Source organism: Ursus arctos, chromosome X, assembly GCF_023065955.2.
Source record: "Ursus arctos isolate Adak ecotype North America chromosome X, UrsArc2.0, whole genome shotgun sequence".
NCBI classification, from domain to species: domain Eukaryota; kingdom Metazoa; phylum Chordata; class Mammalia; order Carnivora; family Ursidae; genus Ursus; species Ursus arctos.
In genome coordinates this window covers 92192242-92214450 of record NC_079873.1, presented here as the reverse complement: position 1 = coordinate 92214450, position 22209 = coordinate 92192242, and the positions used below count along the sequence as shown (strand labels likewise).

Sequence of the window (22209 nt, the reverse complement as noted above, 5' to 3'; positions counted from 1 at the left end):
TGTACATTTCATGTGAAATGTATTTGTTCGCAATTCTTAAAAACTGTCCTGGTTTAACAGAGCTAAATATAATACAGTTTGTTGAGTGCTACTATAAAAATGCCAAGCACTTTGCAGGCTGCCTTCCAAACACTCTGTACGAGTGAGTCTTCTCTGTTTTACACCCGAGGGCACAGTGGTTCAGAGAGGTTAATTAACTTGCTCAATGTCACACTGCAAGGAAGAGGTGAAGTGAGAATTCAAACTCAGGTCTGCTTGATTTCAAAGCTCTTAACTTCTCTAATGCTATTTTGTTTTTATCGACTTTTGCTACTTTCCTGCCCGCTATTAATTAAATAGTATCTCACTAGGGTCAAAAGAACAAAGAAGTATGATAGATGAGGTAAACTTTTTTGAATTGGGTGGTGGCGTAAGGAGAAGTCAGCTTTACTTGGCCATACGGTCAAGCGGTGAAATTGCAGGAAAATACTGGGGCAATGATCTTTACTTAGCTGATAGAGTGTCTGGGTTCACTTCACTGTTTCCTATTTCTCTTGAACCACTAGTCTACCTTCATTGGCTCCCCACATTCTCCCCCCATGGTAATCAGCCACCATGGACAGTGCTCTAGCTCTTAGGCTCTTTTTAGTACTTTCCTAGGGTACTCCCCAGTCAGCATGTTTAGTATTGTCTTGTGGACATTATTGTCCCATTGCTTAATTGCGTGGACGCACTCAAAGCGAACTCTATATTAGTTTTCTAGCTGCCAGAACAAGTCACTGCAAACTAATGGCTTAAAACCTCACTAAAAAAGAAGTCTGGTATGGGTCTCCCTGACCGAAAATCAAGGTGACGGCAGGGCTGCGTTCCCATCAGAGGCTCTAGGGGAGAATCCGTTTCCTGCTCATTGGGGTCACTGGCACAACTCAGTTCTTCGCCTTTGTAGGACCACCAAGGTTCCTGTCTTCTTGCTGGCTGTGAGCTGAGAGTTGATCTCAGCTTCTAGAGGCGGCTGCATGTCTTGGCTTGTGGCTCCCTTCCACCATCTTCAACACTGACAATGGCCAAAGTCCTTTTCACATGAATCTTTTCCTGACCCACTCTTCTGCCTTCCTCTTCCACTTCTGAGGACTCATGTGACAAGATTGGGCCTGCCTGGAGAATACAGGAGTAGTGCCACAAATTGTGCATTTTTATTACTTAATTTGTTAATCTCTGCACCAGTGGCTTTGCCCTTGAACGTTCTACCAATTCAAATATAACTAAGCAGTTCTCACACTCTGCAGCAGTGATTTCCCAAAAATCTTATTAAAAAGTAGAATTCTCAGGGCACCTGGGTGGCTCAGTTGGTTAGGCATCTGTCTTCGGCTCGGGTCGTGACCCCAGGGTCCGGGGATTGAGCCCCACATTGAGCTTCTTGCTCAGCGGGGAGCCTGCTTCTCCCTCTGCCTGCTGCTTCCCCTGCTTGTGCTCTCTCTTGCTCTCTCTCTCTCTCTCTCTTTCTCTGACAAATAAATAAATAAAATCTTAAAAAAAAAAAACTAGAATTCTCCAGGCACAGCCTTACAATCTGGGGTTGTATCGAAAGTATCATGAAAACAAGTTCTACTGTTAGAACTTGTATTATGCTCTCAAGTCCTATAAAATAAGCACAAATGTATACATCAATTTTGCAAGTATACACAAACATATAAAATGCAGATGTGAATTAAAACTAAGATGCTAATCATTTCAAACTTTATTATTGATTTGGCTTCTTAAAACACCAGCTGTTTTTGAGATGATTTGCATGGTCCGAGTCTCCTTTTAAAAGCTAATAAGCATTAGTGCCACCTTTAAAAAAAAGTATTTATTTATTTATTTGAGAGCGTGTGCGTGGGGGGAGGAGCAGAAGGGGAGGGCAAGAATCTCAAGCAGACTCTGTGCTGAGCTCAGAGCCCGAAGTGGCGCTCGATCTCATGACCCTGAGATCACGACTGGAGTCCAAACCAGGAGTCAGACGCTTAACCGACTGAGCCACCCAGGATCCACCTTTTGAATAAAATCATAGAAATCATAGAATTTGTTTTCTTAGTAAAGTGTTATGGAACAAGCAGAAACATTCAAAATTACTCCATTGATACTAGAGCTGTCTAAAGTGTTCTAAAATGAGTGCATCGTACAGGTTGGTTGGTGTTGATTGTATTTTATTGTATTGATGAATTGAAGAAAACATTTCAAAGGGCCTCTGCATTCCTTTTCACTTTCTCAAAACTTTTTCATTTTATTTGGAGCACTATTCAGAATTAGATAAAACAGGAAGGCTATGAGAAAATAATATTTAGGGGCGCCTAGGTGGCGCAGTCGTTAAGCGTCTGCCTTCGGCTCAGGGCGTGATCCCGGCGTTATGGGATCGAGCCCCACATCAGGCTCCTCCGCTATGAGCCTGCTTCTTCCTCTCCCACTCCCCCTGCTTGTGTTCCCTCTCTCGCTGGCTGTCTCTATCTCTGTCGAATAAATAAATAAAATCTTTAAATAATAATAATATTTAACAACTACAAGGGCCTCACATGTCTCTGGAAATTCATACAGATAATGGGAGTTGGGGAGAACCTTCAACAACTCTTCAAAAGATACGACAGAATCACCTGGCATGGGGCATCTGGGGGCTCAGTCAATTAACCATCTGACTCTTGATCTCAGCTCAGGTCTCAATCTTGGGGTCCTGAGTTCAGTCCCTGTGTTCAAGCTGCCTGCCTAGCATGGAACCTGCTTTAAAAAAATTAGCTGGTGGTGGCATGCAATTATGTGACTGTTGTCATGCTAATGCCCTTCAGCACTTAGTGCAGAGGAAAACGCTAAAATTTGGATGTTACTTTGTTAACATCTGTGAAATAGGACCAGTAAAACGACAAAATGAGGACTGTCTATACCATTCAGTTATTGAGCATTAAACTGGATTCTCCTGCAAGTCAATATGGCCAGAAAAGTGCCATTTCTTTTTTTTTTTTAAGATTTTATTTATTTATTTCAGAGAAAGAGAGAGCACGCGTGCACGCAGGGCGGGGGAGGGGCAGAGGGAGAAGCAGGCCCCCGGCTGAGCAGGGAGCCCGGTGTGGGACTCCATCCCAGGACTCTGGGATCATGACCTGAGCTGAAGGCAGATGCTTAACCGACTGAGCCACCCAGGTGCCCCAAAAGTGCTATTTCTAAACTTGGAGGTGGGTGTGGGAATGTTCTGGACTCAACTGGTTATTTTCAACTCTCTGGACACTGTCTGCTTTCTATTATGGAAGGTATAGGGGCTTGATTGAATTTTTTGTTTAAAAGACTTGGATACTTACTATATTTTACATCACTAACATTTGAGAAGGAAACGTCATGAGAATGATAGGTTGTAGGTCAAGTTCTGTTGGGTGTTCGTGGGCTACTGGACTTCATTAGTGCTTAGCCATATCTCTGTCCCTCCTGTCTCCCCCTTTTTCCTTCCCACATTAAAGTCTCTCACTGCAAGTGTTTTTAGAAATTCTAAATTACCTTTTCTTTTCCCCTACAACCTGCCCTGTAACATCTTCTGTGTTCACTTTTTGTTTCTCTGGTTTCAAAAATATAGTGCTTTTCACTGATCAGTGGGATAAGACCATGCCATCTTTAAAAGAACATACTTATTGGGGTGCCTGGCTGGTTCGGTTGGTAGAACATGCGAGTCTTGATCTTGGGGTCATGAGTTCAAGTCCTACGTTGGGTGTAGAGCTTGCTTTAAAAAAAAAAAAGAACGTAATTATCATATTTAGGGAGAGTTCTTTGCATCCAAGAGCTGGAAGGAACCTTACAGATTACTCGTCATACCTTTATACCTTGGAAGAGAATGTGATATTCCTGTTGGATCACTTTTCCTTCATGCATGGTTGTATTTGATGATTCAACCCATTCTTAATTTATATTTCCTTTTTATTATTTTATCCCATTCCATCAACTGTATTACAAATTAATGTTTAAGACTAGTGTACTATGAAAGCCTCAACTAGATTTGTCTTTATAGGTGGGCTTACATTGGAGCTGTTCTCTGGTCTGCAGTTAACTCACTTAATTCCTTATTAAGTGATTATTAAGTAATTCCTTATCAAACACATAGTTTGACCTAGCTTTAGTTTGAAGGACCCACAAAATATTTGAAACAGGATTTTGAAAAGTATGTGGATGTTCTCGGTTGTGAATAGGCTATCCAATCCCTTGGCATCACCAAAGTGAAGCAATTTTCATTCCTTATGAGCACTTTCCTACAAAGGTGGTGTGTATATAATCATTTCTTTTTAAGATTTGATTTATTTATTTGACAGAGAGAGAGAGCACAAGCAGGGGGAGCGGCAGCCAGAGGGAGAGGGATAAGCAGGCTCCCCACTGAGCAGGGAGCCCCTTGCAGGACTCTGTCCCGGGACCCTGGGATCATGACCTGAGCCAAAGGCAGACGCTTAACCGACTGAGCCACCCAAGCACCCCTATATAATCATTTCTGAATGATTCACAGCTAAACAAAAGTTCATGGAATTGGAACCAACATTTTGATCTTAAGGAGACTGAAGACCTGGATCATCAGAATATTTTTCATAGACATAGTGCTGCACTATATAGACAGATGCAATTAGAGACTGCCTTTTTTCGAAATGACACAATGTGATCTGGGACGAACAACCTTTAAAAATCAAACAATAGTAAGGAAAGTTAATGGTATTTATCTTATTTATTTGATCCTTATATGCTATAAATGAACTGATACACTTTTGTACTAGGGAGCAAAGTTTGCAACTGGTTTTGTTACCCTGGTTTATATGAATTATGCAACATGGTATTCGTTAGTAGATAATGGTGAGAATTTGTTATTATTTTTATATCATTTAACCATTTGGAAAGGAATTATTTCTTTTCCTGTGATTTCTTTACAAGCGAGTGTCCTGCCGGCTGTCCACCTATCTTCTAGTGTAGTGTCTGGCACATAGCAGTTGCTCTATAAATGCTGAGTTGGATAACTGAATTTAGAGAGAGTCGTCTTTAGGTCCGTAGCCCTGTGCAGATCATTTCACTTAAGAGTGTTGAATTTCTTCATTTGATATATGTAGTAATCTAATATATCACAGTCTTATTAGAGAGTAAGTTATGCCTTTCTTTCCTATGAAGAAAACTAATCCAAAATCCTGATTCTGTTTCTTGCTTGCTGATAAATACCACGATGCTGGCACAGACTGAAAGTAATTTTAGTAGAAGCAATTTACCAATGACCAGAATACTTTAGTCATGGGTCATCAAATAGTAATTTGATAAAGAAAATAAGATTATAATCTGTTCCAAGACTGTAACTACTCTTAGACTTAAGAGTTATTTGACTTGTGTTCACATATCCTTTACTATAACGGAAAAAACTATTTTAGACAAATGTATGTTTTAAAGCTAGAATGTTTGCACTTAAATGATAACATGTTTTGCGTGTGTAATTTAAAAAAAAGGAATGGCAGACGAGGAAAACAGGGACTCTGACTAGAGCTTAGGAGACATGAATTTAAAATTAGCATTCAAAAAATCATTCACATTTGCTTAACTTCTTAATTGTTTTGTACTTAAAAGGACTTCAGCCTAATTGCAAAGGTTTGGCAAATACTAGATTTAAATTAAATAGATTTTCCTTCTATCAAAAATGTTTAAAATATTCTAGCTATGTCTCCTGAGGCAAGGGAAACACTAGCAAAAATAAATTTTGGGGATTACATCAAAATAAAAAGCTTCTGCACAGCAAAGGGAACAACCAACAAAACTAAAAGGCATCGTTAGTGAATAGCAGAAGATATTTGCAAATGACATATCCGATAAAGGGTTAGTATCCAAAATACATAAAGAACTTAAATAACTCAATGACAAAAAGACACAAATAATCCAATTAAAAAATGGGCAGAAGACACAAAGAACAGACATTTCTCCAAAGAAGACATGCAGATGCCAACAGACACATGAAAAGATGCTCAACATCGCTCATCATCAGGGAAACGCAAATCAAAACCACGATAAGCTATCACCTCACACCATTTAGAAGGTCCAAAATGAAAAGCACAAGAAACAAGTGTTGGTGAGAACGTGGAGAAAAAGGAACCCTTGTACGCTGTTGCTGGGAGTGCAAAGTGGTGCAGCCAGGTGGAGGACTGTGTGGAGGGTCCTCAAAAAATGAAAACTAGGATACTGTACCATCCAGTCATCACACTACTGGGTATGTACCCAAAGAATGTGAAAACCCTCATTCAAAGGTGTGCATGCACCCTTATGTTTATTGCAGCATTATTTACAATAGCCAGACTATGGGAGCAGCCATTGATGGATGAATGGGTAAAGACAGTATGACACACACACACACACACACGAATATTATTCAAACATAAAAAAGAATCAAATCTTGCCATTTGCAAAAACATGGGTGGATCTACAGAGTATTAGGCTAAGTGAAATAGATCCATCAGAGAAAAACAAATACCATATGATTTCACTCATGTGTGGAATTTAAGAAAACAAACGAACAAAAGAGGAAAGAGAAAGAGAGAGACAAACCAAGAAACAGACGCTTGACCATAGAGAACAAACTGACGGTTACCGGAGGGAAGGTGGGCAAGGGGAATGGGTGAAATAGGTGAAGGGGATTAAGAGTACACTTATCTTGATGAGCACTGAGTAATCCATGAAACTGTTGAATTACTACATTATAGACCTGAAACTAATGTAACACCCTACGTTAACTACCCTGGAATGAAAAGAAAAAAATAAACAAAGGCTCAGTCAGTTGAGTGTCCAACTCTTGATTTCAGCTCAGGTCGTGATCTCGGGGTTGTGAGATCGAGCCCCATGTCTGGCTCCCGAGTTCCGCATGGAGTCTGCTTGAGATTCTCTCTCTCCCCCTCTCCCTCTGCCCCTCCCCGTGCTCTAAATAAATACATAAATAAAATCTTATAAAAATAAAAATGTTTAAAACAAATGGTTTTGTGGGGCCTGGGTGGCTCAGTCGTTAAGCATCTGCCTTTGGCTTGGGTCGTGATCCTGGGGTCCTGGGATCGAGCCCCACATCGAGCTCCCTGCTCAGCAGGAAGCCTGCTTCTCGCTCTCCCACTCCCCCTGTTTGTGTTCCCTCTCTGTCAAATAAGTAAATAAAATCTTAAAAATAAAATTAAATTGTTTTACACATTACTTGGTTAACAATAGAAATAAAGCATAGCTGTTACTATGTAAAACAGCATACTCTAAAACAAAACAATTGATAGTTTGTGAATAGATTTGGGTTTTTATTTATATTCTAACCATTAAATATATATTTATTTTGGATTATTTGCTGGAATGTGTGTTAGGTTAAGGGCTAATCAAAGAAGCCTTGAACCTGAGTGTGGGATTTGGTTTCTGTTCAGGAAGTAGTGAGGAGTCATTGAATACCTTTGAGCAAGGAAGTGACTTTCAGAGTTATAAATACAGTCACAGTATGCGAAGTAGCTATGCTGTGACAACTATGTACTTTATATTAATAAACCAAATCCAAGTAAGAAGTAATAGATGCCAGAAGCATGGTGTAGGGGCAGTGACAGTGGAGAGAAGTGAAGGATAGGAACATACTAGAGAGATACTCAGTAGTACTTTGACAGTTGCCAGGACATAGGAGATTGGGAAGGAGCAGGAGTCAAAGATGACTGAAATATTTTGATGATAATGATTTTATTCTAGAATCCAAAATATCCTATCTATGGCTCTCTTGAATGCATGACACTTGGATTCCTGAACTTTCTTCTGTCTGACCAAGCTTCCAGAAATGATCATTAAGAACTATGTAGGTTCTTAATGTAGGTTCTTGGTGGAGCTTGCAACTCGATCTTGGGGCTGTGAGCTTGAGCCCCGTGTTGGGTGTAAGGATTGCTTGAAAAATAAAATCTTTAGTAAAATAAAATAAAATCTTTAAGAACTATGTAGTCAAATTTGTTTCCATTGAGAGTACATTTAAATAAACCAATTTTCTCATTAAAGTGGGATCTATGAAAAGATTAGATCTTACAGATTTAAAATGACTTACCGCTTCAAGAAGTAGCTGGTGTAGATGGCGCGAGTGAGGAAAGTAGCGTTTAGAGTCGCATTTTCCTACCAGCTGGGCAGAATTTAACACCTCAACTCTTTGCTCTCCTTACCTACTTGGTGACTCTTCCCTGTCTCCTTCTCACCTATACTCTGAGAGTCAGAAATTATAAATTGGGGCGTGAAACACTGGTTTGAAAGACTTTGGGGGGGGGCCCCCGGGTGGCTCAGTCGGTTAAGCATCTGCCTTTGGCTCAGGTCATGATCCCAGGGTCCTCGGATTGGGTCCTTCATTGGGCTCCTTGCTCAGCGGGGAGCCTGCTTCTCCCTCTCCCTCTGCCCCTCCCCCTGCTGTGCTCTCTCTCTGTCAAATAAATAAATAAAATCTTTAAAAAGTATTTTAAACAAAAAAATAAAAGACTGTAGGAAGGAAGGAAGGGAAGCTTCTCTCTTCTTGCTAAATATCCTTCTTTCCAATTTATCTCTAACAGATCAAGGCAGTACTTCATTACTCCTTCACAATTTGTAACTACCTCCTGCAAAACACATACACACACAGTCTGAAAATGCTCTGATTATCTTTGATTTAAAATTCTTTTTTTTTTAATATTTTATTTATTTATTTGACAGAGATAGAGACAGCCAGCGAGAGAGGGAACACAAGCAGGGGGAGTGGGAGAGGAAGAAGCAGGCTCATAGCAGAGGAGCCTGATGTGGGGCTCGATCCCATACGCCAGGATCACGCCCTGAGCCGAAGGCAGACGCTTAACCGTTGTGCCACCTAGGCGCCCCTGATTTAAAATTCTGACTTAGGGGTGCCTGGGTGGCTCATTCAATCAAGCTTCTGACTCTTGATTTCAGCTCAGGTCATGATCTCAGGGTCCTGGGATCAAGCCCCGCATCAGGCTCTGAGCTCAGGGGGAATCTCCTTGAGGACTCTCTCCCTCTCCCTTTGCCCCTCCCCCCACTTAGTGTGCTCTCTCTCAAATAAATAAATCTTTTAAAAATAATAAAATAAAATTCCCACTTAAATGACGGGGAAATGAGAATGCTTGACACCTACCGTGTCATACTGTTGAAATGATACAGTCTGCCTCTACCCTTTTGGAATTCCACCCAAGAACACACGCTCTATTTAAGCCAGAAGTCATAATTTTCCCAGAAAGAAACACCTTGCCCCCAAAGTGGCAAACTTCCCAATGAATTTTATTTTGTATCTACTCCCTCCAAAAAGAAAAAAAAAAGTCTGCCTTCTAGGAGTTCATTACTAATCTTATTAAGAATATTTAATATGGGATGCCTGGGTGGCTCCGTTGGTTAAGTGTCTGCCTTCAGCTCGGGTCATAATCCCAGGGTTCAGGGATCAAGCCCCACATGGGGCTCCTTGCTCAGCGGGGAGCCTGCTTCTCCCTCTGCCTGCCGCTCCCCCTGCTTGTGCTCTCTCGCTCTCGCTCTCCCGTGCCCTCTCTCTGGCAAATAAATAAATAAAATCTTTTTTAAAAAAGAATATTTAATATTTAAGGTAAACAAATATAGCCATGGTACATAAATACTTTCCCCAGAGGAGTCCTTCCATAGTATTACTGTGCTGTGGAAAAAACCTTCTAGAAGTATTTTTGTAGAGCATTTTTTGTTACATCAGCAGAGTTGTCTGTAGCTGGGTCTTGAAATAGCGTTGTGATATAGAACTGAACATTATCATCTTGTTAAAATAGTTTTCTAGGAGCGTAGTAAAATGTTGGATCTTGGCGGTATTTGAGGAGAAAAACCAGAAGCCATTTCTGAGGTTAAAAACTTCATTTTAACTCTTAGACTATGATACTTGAATGTGTGAATTGGTGGGTGGGCTATAAAGGACAGTAAAGATTTTTTGCATCTCCTAACAACTTGAGAAATTAAGGTAGGCAATGGTTATGTAAGCAGAGTAGAAGAGGGATAACTTACAGTCTTCGAACAAAGTTTTATGGAAAAAAAAGCCCACCTTGGGGCACCTGGGTGGCTCAGTCAGTTGGGTGTCTGACTCTTGATTTTGGCTCAGGTTGTGATCTTAGGATTGTGAGATTCAACCCTGTGTTGGGCATACGTACTGGGCATGGAACCTACTTAAGACTCTCTTGCTTCCTCTCTCTCTGTCCCCCCCCCCCAAAATCTTAATGGTGACACAGATGTGTACAAAATGGAAAATAATTTTAATTTGAAATATTATGTAAATTTGATTCTTTGCTTCCACTGGCTCCATATCCAAGATGAGCTTGAAAGAACTGTCCTAAGTGTGATTCCCAGATTCACTGGGTTGAGGGTCTGTCCTCTGATACTTTTTTTTGTATTGCCTTGCCCTTTCTGAAAAATAGTGGCTACCATATTAAAACATTGATTTGATTACATCACATTAAACATGCTATATGAAAATATGATTGATTCAATCCTGAAATTTTTACCACATTCATTGAAATAATTAGAGATGCCTCTAGGTCCTTGCAAAATCAAGGTTGAGATTTGTTACATTTATTACAGGCTTTGAAGACATAGAGGCAGTGGGACTCAGAGCTGCCAATTATAATTCTTAAAACCAAATGCAATTGGTTATTACTTGGTAAGTTTAAAAGTCTTACTCTTTGGATTTTTTTTTTGTCATGGTTCCTTTTAAAAGAGAAATAAACATTCCCTGAAGATCTGGTCATGAATTATTGACTTTATGAAGTTGAATATAATGAGGAAATTCAGAAAAGGCAGGAAAGGATAGGATTTTTACCACTTGATTAATGATTCTTCTGTTCCCAAAGAGACTTGTCTCAGTGATTTCTAAGTGGTTTTGAGTTTGTGGAATCTGCCTTTATAATAAACTCAAAAATTGGATAACTTGGATGTTTGAATATTTAATAAACTGACATTTTAGGCAGGCATAAGCCCAATTCTTTAATAACATGCTCTCCATTGAAATGCACCATAACTCAACAGTCACATTTCAAAGTTGGTGGGCCACAGATAATAGAAGTAAAATGACACCTTGGTTAACAGATCTTCTGGGAACAAAAGCAAAAAGCTCCTTTAAAGAAAGTTGGCCAGGGTATTGGATCTCCCATTCCAGTTTCTTCGTTGGGGGATTGAAGGAGAAGGCATGCCCCCCACCTTAGGAACAGCTAGACTTCTCGACGGCAGGCCTAGCGCTGGCTGTAGGGTGGTGCATCCTTCCATAGGGCTTATGTGTGGCCAGAGGCTTGTAACTGTTACTTTCTCTGTGTCCTGGGAAGGGGGTTATTGACAGTGATGGGAGCACATGTTTTCCCCAACTCACATCTACGTATTGCCATCTTCCTATACTACTGTCTCTTGTGGACTCTCTTACCCTGTATGGCTTCTTAGGGCACGGGAGCTTTGACGTAGTTATTTTATATATAGTAGGTATGGCATCAGCATTTAGGAATTCATTCTTTTGCTTACTCTTTTCTCTCTACTTGGGCTATGTATGTATGGATCTATCTATATCTTTTCTTACAATATTAATAAGAAATGTGAAGAATGAGGGGCACCTGTGTGGCTTAGTCGATTGACCATCTGCCTTTGGCTCAGCTCGTGATCCCAGAGTCCTGGGATCAAGCCCCATGTCGGGCTCCCTCCTCGGCGGGGAGTCTGCTTCTCCCTCTTTGTCTGTCCCTTCCCCCCACTCAGGCTTGCTTGATCTCAAATAAATAAATAAAATCTTTAAAAAAAAAGAAATGTGAAGAATGAGAAATAGTATATGAACCAAGCTTCTAAACAGAAGAATTTTCTGGTCTAGATACATGAGACTTGATATAGTTTAATTGGTATATGAATTTTACAAGATGAGGAAAGACTAAGGTATTGAAATATGGTAGGTAGAAGGAACAAACATTAATTTTAAAGTTTTTCAGGGACAGGATTGAGATATTCGGTGCAAATGCTTTATGCATTGGATAATTAACTTTCATCCTGTCGTTATCTAATGGAGTATCATTTGTCATTCCATTTGTTTAGCCCAATTCCCTCATCTGTGTCGTAGTGCTATTTCTGTGATAGTGATGGGTGGCTTTGGAATTCAGAATGTGTTCCCTTAAATGCTGATATCAGTAATGTGAAGTTCTCCCTAAATTTGATCTGAGTTATATCCTAAGATAGGCTACCTCCTTACCCTCTAAGTGTTGGGAGAATGGCCTGAGAGATTTTTAGCATTGGTATTGTTTTCATGGAAGTGGGAAAAGTGGCTAATTTTAGGCTGAATTAATCCAACCAGAAAATTACTTCCCTTTAACAGAACATGTCTTTCTGAAAGACAACTATCATATGATTTCTCTCATCTATGGAACATAAGAACTAGGATGATCGGTAGGGGAAGAAAGGGATAAAGAAAGGGGGAGTAATCCGAAGGGGGAATGAAACATGAGAGACTATGGACTATGAGAAACAAACTGAGGGCCTCAGAGGGGAGGGGGGGTGGGGGAATGGGATAGACCGGTGATGGGTAGTAAGGAGGGCACGTATTGCATGGTGCACTGGGTGTTATACACAACTAATGAATCATCGAGCCTTACATCGGAAACCGGGGATATACTGTATGGTGACTAACATAATATAATAAAAAATCATAAAAAAAAGAACATGTCTTTCTGAGATCTTCCTTGTATTTATCAATTAAGCATTGAAATGACAATTGCTTAGGGCGTATTTTTCCTTTTTTTTTTCCCCAGGATTGGTGTAATAGGAACATTGTGGGCTCTGGGATCAGACTCAAGTTCAAATCATAGTTGCCAGACTCATGGTGAAGCCTTAAACTCTCTGTGCTTCAGTTTCCTATCTTTAAAATGGGATTGCTATGAGGATTAAGTAGCCCAGAGAATGTGCCTGGCACAATGCCCAGTACATAGCAGGTGCTGGGTAAACGATCTCATTCCTATGTTAAAACTGACGTCAGCTATTTATTAATGTGATTTTATTTTAAACGTGACAGACATATGCATATAGAGAAGCTTCTTTACTTTAGAAAATCATTTTGCAGTCTGACCCTATCACCTTGAACTGAGACTTTTTCTCTTTTTGCGGATTCTGGTATTGCCACAGCACAAAAGAAAGCCTTGGAAAGATTAGCCTCCATTTTATATCCTACATGCTAAAGATTTCCACTAGTGAATTCATTGCAAGTTGACAATAAGGTACTTATACTTGTGTCTTTAAAAAATACAAATAAATAACTAACCAAAACTTTATCTTTCCTCATTTCTTTCAGACAAGCCCCTCAGTCAGAGCTACGTTCTCCATTGTTTCTTAAACAGCAATTAATTTAGGCCTTATTAAGAAAAGTTGCTATGATATTTGTAATTTCTTTACATAATGATGCTGTAAATGACATTTTCATTGGGACGTATCTTTAAAATATTTGAAGTTTTTAAGTTTTTTTCTTCCTTTAGGTTAAAATACCAGGCTTATTTTATATGTATTTCCTTATTTCATAAGTTAGAATTTTCTTTCTGATTTTTTAAAAACAATTTCCCATTTTTTTAATGGAAGTTGAGTGAGAGAGAGAGAATGTGTGTGTGTGTGTGTGGTTTGTGTCATTCGGTTTTTGTTTGGGGGGGTTGAAGGAGGATAAGATTCTAACTTTCGTGAGGTAGGAAGGTTAAGATCTTCAGAATTTAAAAAAAAAGATCTTTAGAATTCGATGTAGTATGCATACTTTGAATCTATAGAAAAATCTATGGGGAATAACTTCTACAATCTTAAGTTATTAATTTATTTCTCAAGGGTGGAAGGAAATACCTTGACAGATTTAGCACTCAAATTCAAATGAGTATGAGAACAGGTGGCGAAATTTCTTCTCCACCTGCCATGCAACTTTATCACAAGAAATGTTTCATTTAGCAAATGCTGCAGCTAGCAGACACGTCTCTGTTTCAGAGCAGGAAAACAAATGGAGGGGGAGTACTTCTTTGAAGAAAACCTTTTTCTTGATTTTCTTTTTAAATTGTGAGTGTGACAAATACGTATTTCATTTTTCTGGGGGATGGGCGGCGGAAAGCATGAGTCAATGCCTTGATTAACTGACCTGATTGTTTGTGTTGTTATACCATTCATGGCTTTCATTACTGTGTTTACTTACGTTTTGTTTTGTTATTGTTGCTGTTCTCGCATACTAACCCACTGGGTACTGACTTTCGGTTAGGATAGTATTATTACTCTGAGAAATTACAATATCTGTATTGTAATTTTAACACTAACTTAGAAACCCCTACTCTTTTGTCACGGTGGAATTATGTTATTAAAATACATTGTTGGAGGGCGCCTGGCTGATTCAGTCGGTAAAGCATGCGACTCTTGGTCTTGGGGTTGTGAGTTCGAGCCACACGTTGGGTATAGAGATTACTTTAAAAAATACAATCTTTTAAAAAAATACACTGATGGGTTTAACCACTTCGTAGTGTAACGGTAGCAAGCAAAAAGAAGTGCGAAGAACAGTTTGACGACTATCCTGAGAGTCTTGGGCGGCACTTTTTTCCTGCAAGTCCTGTATTCTCCTAGCATCTTTCATGCATAGCCCTCTTCATGTGCTGTTCTTCATTTGTTGTGAGCAGGAAGTGAATGTGGCTGCGCATGGGTTGGCGCATAGAATATCTCCACCGAAAACTGCCAAGTGTTTCACGTGTTTTCGTGCTACTAATTTCAGAAAGCACCCTTTTCCTCGACAAGGAAATTTGACCTCACCTGGCTTTCTGTATAACATGATCTGGTGCTTGCAGTGATAGAAAGCAAGAAACCGAGATGGGCAGTTCATCGTTTATCAAGCTAAGACCTCATTTTTTAAACAAAAAAGTACTCATTTCGGTAGATTGGAGAGGGATTATTTTTTTCTTTTTCTTTTCCTTTTCCTTTTTTTTTTTTTTTTTTTTTTGGTATGGAGTGTTGGAACACTGTTTGAGGCTTTGAAGCCAAATGATGCAATTGTGAGATGCTCTTCCCTTGCTCACACTGCATACCAACAAACCCAATTGCTACAGTGAATTCCGAGAGTACGGCTTCTTTATAGAGCATGTACCAAACTATTAACCTCTACGGAACCATTCACTATAGAAAACATATTTCAACCAGATCGACAGAACACTCTGGCTGCAGCCTTCCTACCAGGTCGGATGTGTAATACACAATCCTTTCTTGTCCTGGTATGCACTATAAAAAGAAAAAAAAGTGTGCCCGTTGGATGATTTTTAAAACTTAAAAAATCCATTTGGGTGAAGAGTGCCACGTAGACAGCAGGGGCTTAATACATGTTTGCACTAGCAATTTCGAAAGTGTATCTTCAAATCTTGAAGTGTATAAATTTAAAGATGGAATCTTTGCTTTAATTTGCATATCCTGGAATACTAATGAGTTTGAACGTTTTTCTCTCTGTTAACCATTTGTACTTATGTCTTTATGAATTGTGTGTTCATATCATGGACACATGTTTCCCTTGGGGGTGCTGTTTAAATTATGGCAATTTTTTAGGCAAGATTTCAATGTTAGCATCACCCTGTTAGCCTAACAATTGCTTAGACTTTCAATTTCTTTCGTCTTCACATAGCAATGCATAGAAATACCAGTTTGTGTATGTTCCATGTGACACCTTTCAGTAAAATGGTCAAACGGTGCTTCTGTCTCTACCCTTATGCTCTTTGAAAAAGTAATTGTTCTCTTTGACCCAGCACAGTTGAGTGATTCTTGCACACTTGGTGAAGGATTGCTTTTGTGCTCTGTGGTTGGTCATCGTTAAGAAAATAAGATGTGTCCAGTGGCAGTGGGGCGGGCTGGAGGGCCTGATAGCACTTACACAGATGTAGGAAGAAGCTTTGAGTTTTGCGATGGGAGTATTTAGGCAGGATTTGCTTGATTCGAAGTCAGCATGTAAAAGTGGATCCAAATAGCAATTGTTTTAAGCAGAGCTACGAAATGATTCTTCTTACATGAATTTACATAGAACCAAAGCTTTCCTGCATAATTGTCTTATAAACTTCAAAGCCATTATCTACTTATCTACTGTAAACACTTGATTGTTCAGATTGTGGGGCTGGAGGAAACAGAGGTACTTTAATGTTAGGTAGTCTAGGAAGAATTAGTGGTCATTAATAATCCTACTGTGTTTCTTACTGCCAGCATTAGCCTCATGTAGTCAACCCTCAGACCGGGATGTAATTTACAACATGAAATTGCTTTAGAAAAATTTTCCTGAGTCGGTTAATCCCTCCGTATCAGGGTTTCTCAAGCTTGGCCCTCTTGACATTTTTGCCGAAGTACATCGTGGCTGTGGAGAACTTTCCTGTGCCTTGGTGAGATCTTAAGCCACATCCCGCTAGAGGAAGGTAGCGCGCGCACACACACCCACACCCTTGGGACAATGACAAATGGCTCCAAACGTTACCAAACATGGGGAGGGGAGAAACAAAATCCCCTTGGTCCCCTAACCCCTTCTGAGAACCACTGGTCTTTTTATTGCTTGTAACCATATGACTTGAAAAAGTAATATTTAAAAACTTATTTGTCCTTGGAATTACTCAGGTAATCATTCCTTTAAGGATAGTTTGGTGTATTTTGTGGCCTGGGCTTTGCAAAGAGGTTTTACCTCCTTGCGGTGTTGAAACACAGTGCTCTTCACATCCAGCCAGTAAACGTAATGAGAAGGAGATAGAAGAGAATATTGAATCTGCCGGAAAGGTTGACAAGGCATGTGTTGTTACTGATGCAGAAATAATAGGGAGTGTTCGGAATGTTAAAAAGTCAAAGTATGTTGATAAAAAGTCACGAAGAAGATGATTGTAGTGAAGGCTTCTTCAGCATTTGAAGTAATTAATTAGAAAGGCAACCATATTATCTTGCCAAGAAAAGGCTGCATTTTCACATTCTGCTTTTCAATTTTAGGAGCTAGAGACAAATGACAAGTAAACAAGTTGTTATCTGTAGTTTCTTCAAAGAAAGCAATTTCCAGGATATGTCATAGGCGCAATGTGTGTGTCCCTTTTACATCCGTGGTTCTATAAGATGATAACTGATGGTCATTGAAAGCACTGCGTGAGAAAGAAGGGTCCACAAAAATCAGATTCTGTGTTCATCCAGATGACATATGTTAAAATTCTCATGCGCTGGGTTCTGTGCAGGGAATACAGAAAATAATAAAACATTCTGGTTGGATATTTCATTAAAATAATTCTGTTTGAATGGAAATATTCGCCCTCAGTCTATTTCCCACTTTTCCCATTAATTCTGTACGTTTAAATGTCTGTCTGCAAAAGCTGTTTAAAGGGGTGTGTGAGTGTGTGTATGCTTTATGTCCTGTATATAATTTAATTCTTTTTAAGGCTATTTCTGAAATTAGTAGAAAGCTATATTTTCTTCTGTGCTTGTTAAAATCTTATTTAAATTATTCTCTTTATTAAATATCCATGAGAGTTGAATAAAACATGGCCATATATTATTAATTCATTTTTGGTTATACTATGGCTCTAATATCCTTAAGAAGAATTGATCTCACCCTTGAGGCCAGAACTTTTGCTAATTATTACAAGATTTAAAACCATTTCGTTGATGTCAGGATTCAAAAAAGCAGCATCTTAGAGTATGGTAGTCTTAAAACTTTTTTTCTTGTTCAAACTGATCAACTGAGGTTACAGGTATGGTAGGGAACAAGTGAAATCTTCATGATATTGGATAGGCCGGAGTTAGTAAAACAAACAGTTTGGGACGCCTGGCTGGCTCACCCGGTGGAGCGTGTGACTCTTGATCTCAGGGCTGTGGGTTCCAGCCCCTTGTTTGGTGTAGAGCTTACTTATAAATAAAACCTTTAAAAAAGAAAAAGAAAGGGGCGCCTGGGTGGCTCAGTCGGTCAAGTGTCTGCCTTCGGTTCAGGGCGTGATCTCAGGTCATGAGATAGAGCCCTGTGTTGGCTTCTGCGCTCAGCAGGGAGTCTGCTTCGCCCTTCCCTCTACCCCTCCCTCCTCTCTCACTCTCTCTCAAATAAATAAAATCTTTTAAAAAAGGACAAAAGAAAACAAATAATTCAACATGTAGAAAGTTAGAGGTAAATAACAAAAGTGGAGTTCCAGCACTTGAAAATGTGTTCTTCCTCTTCCTCTCCCAGTGTCCGTTTTAGCAGTCTACATCCTGAATGCACAAACCCATTCAGAGCCACCGGCTCCCTGCGCTTAGATGATTCCGAGACACTTTTGGCCTAAGGAAACACAAGCCTGCCTAGTCTAAGGGATACTAAAATGTTGTACTGTGGTGGTCAATTTTCAGTGTAACCTGAGGCCCTTTATTAAATACTTTGCATGGTCTCTGGGAAACAAATTGACCGGCTGACTACAGGTTCTCCAGTCCTTTTTATGGCCCCCGAAAAAATACTAATGTAATATATGCATGGGCATTGTGTGCATTTATTATTTTTACTTGTATTTCTTAGAGAAGATGGGAATGCCACCTGACTCTAGCGATTTAACCGAATAATCCCAAAATGATCAGTGAGAGATACTGCTAGAAAAAGAAATTATTTCACGTGTACAATTTTTTGTTCAGTTGGGGGTTGATTAGAACTATAACTAATGACTGAAGAGGAGGCAGCGTATTACTATCAGAGTTAATCTTTGACTTTTATTAATGGGGTCTTTGGAATTTGGAGTCACACTAGACTTGTATTCGAATCCTGACCCAACTACTTTAATAACTTTGTGACCTAAGGTTACTTACTTTTAACCTTTTTGTAGCTCATTTTCCCTACCCTTAATACAAAAGAAATAATAGTAGTACCTACTGCATCGGATTGTTTTAAGGATTATATGAGGTCATGTGTGTAAATTTCTGGGCAGGCACCCCATATGTAGTGACTATTGAATAGATGATAGCTATTATTGTTATCTTTTAAAATGAGGTGTTCCAAAGTCATTTTAACTGTGAACAACACAATTTGATGTTATTGCTACCTAAATACTACAATACCAAAAACAATTACTCTGGCACTAAAAATACAAAAGCCCTTTGTGAATGCAGTTTTGAACCAGCTTTTAGGTTGATTTCTCACTTCTAATTTTTTTCTGACCTTGAAAACTTTTTTGCGAATATATAATTTCTTCTAGAATAGTATCAACCTACAGCACAAGGAAACAAAATTCAGTATATTCCATAGTCGAATGATTGCCACTAGTGACTGGTTATTTCTCTAAACAACTTTTAATTTGCCTTTCTTTCTGACTTATAAACATTTGCAGATCTCTAGTGGAAGAGGAAGACCAACACATGAAATTGTCCCTTGGAAGCAGCGAAATGGGTCTCTCGTCCCATCTGCAGTCTTCCAAGGCAGGAACCACACGCATCTTTACCAGCAATACCCACAGTTCTGTGGTGTTACAGGTAATCTGAACTGTCCCTTTCGTAATATTTAAATGGATTTAAAAACCGTCCAGGGTGTTTGTGGTGTGAGATGTCGATAGCGGGGGGCCAGGAGCGTGCATGTGTGTGGACAGGGTGCATATGGGAACCCTCCGTACTCGCTGTTCCATTTTGCTGTGAACCTAAAACTCCTCTAAAAAAAATTAAGTGTATGAATTTTAAAAAAGAGCAAACAAACATCAGAGAAGAAGACTTGAGGGGAAAACTACATACCTTCCTGATAGATGTAAGAGGTAATAACTGACCTCAAAGGAGAGGACGGAAATACAATAGAAAGCCAAAAAAAAAAAGAAAAGAAAAGAAAAGAAAAAAACCATCAAAAACTGCAACGTGGAGCTAATTAGCATAAGGATAAGCAGGCCTGGTACTCCTGGCAGTTGTGGACACTCCCTGACCTCTGTGGGCATTGCTGAATGTCTTCTAGATACAGTCAGATTCTATCAGTGTTCCTCTGGTAAGAGAAAAGCAATTTTTCTGAATGTATTTTTCAAAGAAATCTCCCCAGGTGAATTTCATGCAGATTTCTGGTCAATGACCATTAGGCTAAAGCAATATATAGTATAGAGTATTGGTGTGCAGTATCATACATAGCATAGTAAGAGAGGAGTCCTCTGCTTGCTGTGTGGCTTTGTGCTGTCATGTAACTTTTCTGGGCTTCATTTGTCTTATCTCCAAAATGTGTCTTGACTAGGAGATCTCTAGATTCCATTCTAGCTCCCATCTGTAATTCCATGAGATCATATCTTCCATTATTTTGGTTTGTAATGGGAGCTGGGTTTTAGGGTTTGTTGTCCTGTGGGTCTCATCAGCAGAAATGTGAGGGTCAGGAAGGAGAAGCTTGCCAATTCCTGGCATCTCAATGCTATGTAAATGGTTTAATTGTTGGTTATTCAAGGCTGTGGGAAAAGAGGATGAGGGGTCAAGCAGATAGGAAAAGTCTGAGAGGAAGAGATTTTCTTGTTATATTAAAGTAATCTCTCTAAAGAAAAAGAGTCTCACTTACCCCCCCCAACTATTACATCTACCCCATCCATGCCCATAGTCTTGCGCTGTAGCCAATGTGTATGCTCCTGCCAATTTTTAAAATGTACTTCAAACTAAATAATGGAAGCCACTTTAGTGCAGTGATATCAGATTTAGGGCAGTGGTCCTCAAATTTTAGTGCATTTCAGAATCACAAGGAGGAAGGCCTGTTAAAACTGTGGGCGCTGGGCACTGCCTCAGAGTTTTTGAATCAAAAACTCAGATAGATGTATTTTTAATAAGTTCCCAGGTGATTCTGCAGGACCAGGGAACATACCTTTACAACCACTGTTGTAGGTACAGGGTCCATCTTCTTCCGAGGAAGATGGCCTCTCCCTTTCTCCCTACGTAGCATATGAGGGTGAAGAACTAATTGCTTTAATGGGGAGACATCAGGGGTAGCTTATCAACAGGGAAATGCTAACATAAATTATGTTGTATAACAACTTTGTAAGAGGGTGAAGTAGATCTGTGCATAACAATGGAAAGAATATATTAAATGACAAAAGTAACAGGACAAATACGGCATATGCACGTGATGGAATATTATTCAGCTATATACAGGAAAGAAGTACTGACGCATGCTACAACATCGATGAACCTTCAAATGTGATCAGTGGAAGAAGCTAGTCACAAAAGGCCGTATTTTATATGATTCCATTCAGACAGAATGGCCAGAAGAGGGAAATCTATAGAGACAGAAAGTAGACTAGTGGTTGCTTAGAGTTGGAGAGAATGCAAGCATACGAGGGTGCTAAACGATCCAGGATTTCTTTATGAGATGTTGAAAATATCCTAAAATTGACTGTGGATATGGTTGCACACATTATCTGTGAATGTGCTAAAAACCACTGAACTCTACACTATAAATAAGTGAATTGTATAGCATGTCAATTCTATCTCAATAAAGCTGTAAAGTTATAGGATGGTATGTATTGTATAATCCCATCTATTGGTGGAAAAACTATACAATAAATGGGGTGCCTGAGTGGTGCCATCAGTTGAGCACCCAGCTCTTTGTTTTGGCTCAGGTCATGATCTCACAGGGTCATGAGATCGAGCCCCTCGTTGGGCTCCACGCTCAGCACAGTGTGCTTGAGATTCTCTTTCCCTCTGCCTCTGCCCCTTCTGCTCATGCTTTCTCTCTCAAATAAATAAATCTTTTTAAAAAAGGAGGAAAACTATACCATATATATATGTGTGTGTGTATACATATATATATAAAACTATAAAACTACTTATATAAAACTATATAAAAACTATACTATATATATATGTATATGAATGTAAATGTACAGCAAAAGGTCTGGAAACATTAGGGTGGCTGGTGAATGTTCTACTTTTTGCTCTGTATAATCTTGCACTGTTTAATTTTTTTTACAATGGAAATATTTTTGTGTAACCTGTGTGGTTTAAAAAAGATAATTGTTCTCTTAACTATGGGAAACAACGTGAGGGTTGCTGGAGGGGAGGTGGGTGGGGGGATGGGGTAACTACGTGATGGGCATTAAGGAGGGCACTTGATGGAATGAATGAGCACTGGGTGTGATATGCAACTGATGAATCACTAAATTCTACCTCTGAAACAATACTATACTATATGTTAATTAAATTGAATTGAAATTGAAATATATATATTTTTATTTTATATATAATTATATAATATATATAATATATAAATATATAATTATATATTTTATTTTATATATTTATAAATATATA

At 39.2% G+C, this 22209-nt stretch overlaps 1 protein-coding gene across 10 annotated transcripts in view; it reads left to right on the top strand.

Moving 5' to 3' along the window:
• KLHL13 (kelch like family member 13) overlaps positions 1 to 22209 on the top strand; it is a 282631-nt gene that overhangs the window by 220832 nt on the left and 39590 nt on the right. For all 10 annotated transcript variants that reach the window (XM_057313772.1, XM_057313774.1, XM_057313782.1 and 7 more), the window contains one exon: positions 19284 to 19425. In XM_057313772.1, coding sequence (XP_057169755.1) covers positions 19284 to 19425 — 142 coding nt within the window. The remainder of the gene's footprint in view (positions 1 to 19283; positions 19426 to 22209) is intronic.